This window comes from Zea mays, chromosome 7 (assembly GCF_902167145.1).
Source record: "Zea mays cultivar B73 chromosome 7, Zm-B73-REFERENCE-NAM-5.0, whole genome shotgun sequence".
In the NCBI taxonomy this organism is placed as follows: Eukaryota; Viridiplantae; Streptophyta; class Magnoliopsida; order Poales; family Poaceae; genus Zea; species Zea mays.
In genome coordinates, this window is record NC_050102.1 from 18,576,433 (window position 1) to 18,579,347 (window position 2,915).

General features: G+C 56.2%; 1 protein-coding gene across 1 annotated transcript; it reads right to left on the minus strand.

Moving 5' to 3' along the window:
• Positions 1–346: 346 nt before the first annotated feature.
• On the minus strand, positions 347–2,249 carry LOC100285034 (sugar transport protein 8). The gene is made up of 2 exons (NM_001157929.2): positions 2,026–2,249; positions 347–1,892 (listed from the first exon to the last, which is right to left on the minus strand). Exons 1-2 carry the CDS (start codon positions 2,162–2,164, stop codon positions 490–492), a joined length of 1,542 nt encoding a protein of 513 aa, NP_001151401.2. The 5' UTR covers positions 2,165–2,249; the 3' UTR covers positions 347–489.
• Positions 2,250–2,915: the final 666 nt, after the last annotated feature.

Genomic DNA, 2,915 nt, shown 5'->3' on the forward strand with positions numbered 1-2,915 from the left:
TTAAGAAAATGATTGGAACTTATTTTAATAATCTTTCAGAAATTTAGGTGGTCATGACGTGACCTTTAATTTGTCATGACGAAAAATGGCATCTAATGATCTACTTGTGAATTTTGAGGGAGCTTTGTATGTAGCGTCGTGTGGTCTGTTTGGTTGTAGGCTTGAGAAGGTCAAGCGCGCAGCAGACAATCAAAATTAGACACCTAGCTAGGATTGATAGACAGTTTTCCTAGGTTGTGAACCAAATAGGCCCAGATAATGTACGTAGAATCAATTCTGCCGTCATGTTTTCCTCGTATAAGATATATATACGAGGACGATACGAATCACACGAGAACCTGAGCATATTTCTCATATACTATATAGTTTTGCCTGCTGATTGCAACGACATCAATTTAAATGTCATAGCAACGAAATCAATTAATCAGGCCGATTTCTAATTACAATGACAAAAAAAAAACTAATCCCCGGCGGCGTGTGTGCCTAGCACTAGCAGTTGTCATAGACCCTGGCCGCGTCGTAGTCGTCGGCGAAGCACCTCTTCCAGAACCAGTGGCGGCGCCAGACCCGGTCCACCATCTCGTCGATGGACACGCCTTTGGTCTCCGGCAGCAGCGTGAGGACGAAGATAGCCATGACCACGATCCAGGCGGCGAAGAAGAAGAAGATGAAGGCGCGCATGGAGCACATCATGGACAGGAACGCCTGCGCGATGAGGAAGGTGAAGAGCATGTTGGAGCTGACGGCGAACGAGAAGCCGGCCGTGCGCGTCTCCAGCGGGAACGTCTCCGACGGGATGAGCCACCCGAGCGGGCCCCAGGACCAGGCGAAGCTTGACACGTAGACGCAGATGAGCACGACGATGGCCACCGCCCACGACTGGCTGGGGTTGTTGTTGGCCCGCACATGCACCAGCATGATCGCGCCCACGGCCGTCTGCGCCACCAGCATCTGCGCGCACGCCTCCAGCAGGAGCTTGCGGCGGCCGACTCTGTCGACGAGGACGATGGACACGACGGTAGACACGACGTTGACGCTGCCCGTGACCACGGCCGACAGCAGGGAGCCGTCGGTCTCGAAGCCCATGGTCTGGAACAGCACCGGCGCGTAGAACATGAGCGCGTTGATGCCCGTGAACTGCTGGAACACCTGCATGGCGATCGCGATCACCAGCGGCGGGCGGCTCTCGGGGCGCATCAGCCGGCGGTATGGCTTCTCCTCCTCGCCGAGCGCGCGGGCAAGGTCGCACGCGGCCCGGATCTCGTCGAACTCGGCGCCCACGTCGGCGGTGCCGCGGATCTTCTCCAGCGTCCGGCGGCCGGCGTCGGTGCGGCCGCGCTCCACCAGGCTCGTGGGCGTCTCGGTGATGGCGAGCGAGCCGAGGAACAGCACGGCGGCGGGCGCCGCCGCGCCGCCCAGCGCGTAGCGCCAGCCGAGCGGGTGCGCGCGCGACGCGAAGTAGTTGACGACGCTGGCGATGAGGATGCCGACGGTGACGTTGAGCTGGAAGAGGATGTTGAGCGCGCCACGGACGTGCGCCGGCGCGATCTCGGACAGGAACAGCGGCGCCGCCTGGTTGCCGAAGCCGACGCCGACGCCGAGGCAGACGCGGCCCACGATGAGCATGGCGATGTTGGTGGCGGACGCGCACAGCGCCGTGCCGGCCAGGAAGAAGACCGACGCCGCCTGCATCGTGCGCTTGCGCCCGAACCGCGAGCACGCGCGCGACGCCACGAAGCTGGCCACCAGCGCCGCCAGGTACAGCGACGACGTGAAGAGCTGCAGCCGCTGGTCGTCGAACTTGCAGTAGTTGTTCTCCCTGGCGCGGTGCTTGCGCGCGTACACCGACGGGAAGAAGAGCTCCAGGAAGTCGTCCATGGCCGTCACCCCACCTGCAGGCCATCAGATCAGATCATTAGTATTATACCCTATACGGAGGCATGGCGTTTACACATTGATCAGATCGGATCCGGATCCGGATCCGTTGCATCATCAGGACGCGATGGAGGTCGTCGATCTACGTACCAGAGATGCCGACGTCGTAGCCGAACATGAGGCCACTGGTGGCCGCGACGATGCCGCACATCCAGACGTACCAGGTGATCCTGCCCTTGAACTCCCGGCCGTCGGCGCCGGACTTGGAGACGGCAAAACCCCCGGCCATTGTTGCGGTATTGATCTCTTGAGTAACAACTAACGACGTACACTGGATTAGTCGATGATGGATGGATAATGCGAGGACGATTGGTAGGGGTCGAGGGGGACGTAGGCGGCTTATATAGAGGAGGGAGGGAGAGACCGACGGATAAGGCTGGCGAGTTGACGGGGTTCGTTGGAGTTGGAGGGCCGGGGGGATAGCATGCATGCAGTTATGAGATCGATGGATCGGAGCAGGCGGCGTAAAACTGGCGGATCCTACTGGATTACGTGTAAATGCGTAAACCCAAGGCTCTGGCGATGAGATTTTCGACTGGACACGTTTGACGGGAGTAACCGAAACTTCAGCTCCGGACCCGTCGTGCTCTAATACAACCCGTCGTGTTGTTAGGGCATCCGCCAGCAATAGTAGGAGTTTGTTACGGGATTTAGGATAACATGTACTCGTACTTGCTATGGACTCATGCATGACCCGTTTGCATACGAGACTATAGCTATTCACAATGGCAGTTTCATGATTGTGCCAGATATAATTATAAGTGTGTCACTTCAATATTTTAGATGATATGACATATTATTTAAGATAAATGAGTTTCGTGGGTGAAATTGGTTTCATGGGATGAAACCATGTCAACCTGTTTTCAAGGTTAAGGAAATCGTGTGAAACTTTCATTGAGAGTGATTTGTTTCATCTTTACATATTTTACTGATTTCTATCGGCTATTTAGTTGCAACTTTTAATTGGCACGTTAGTCTTG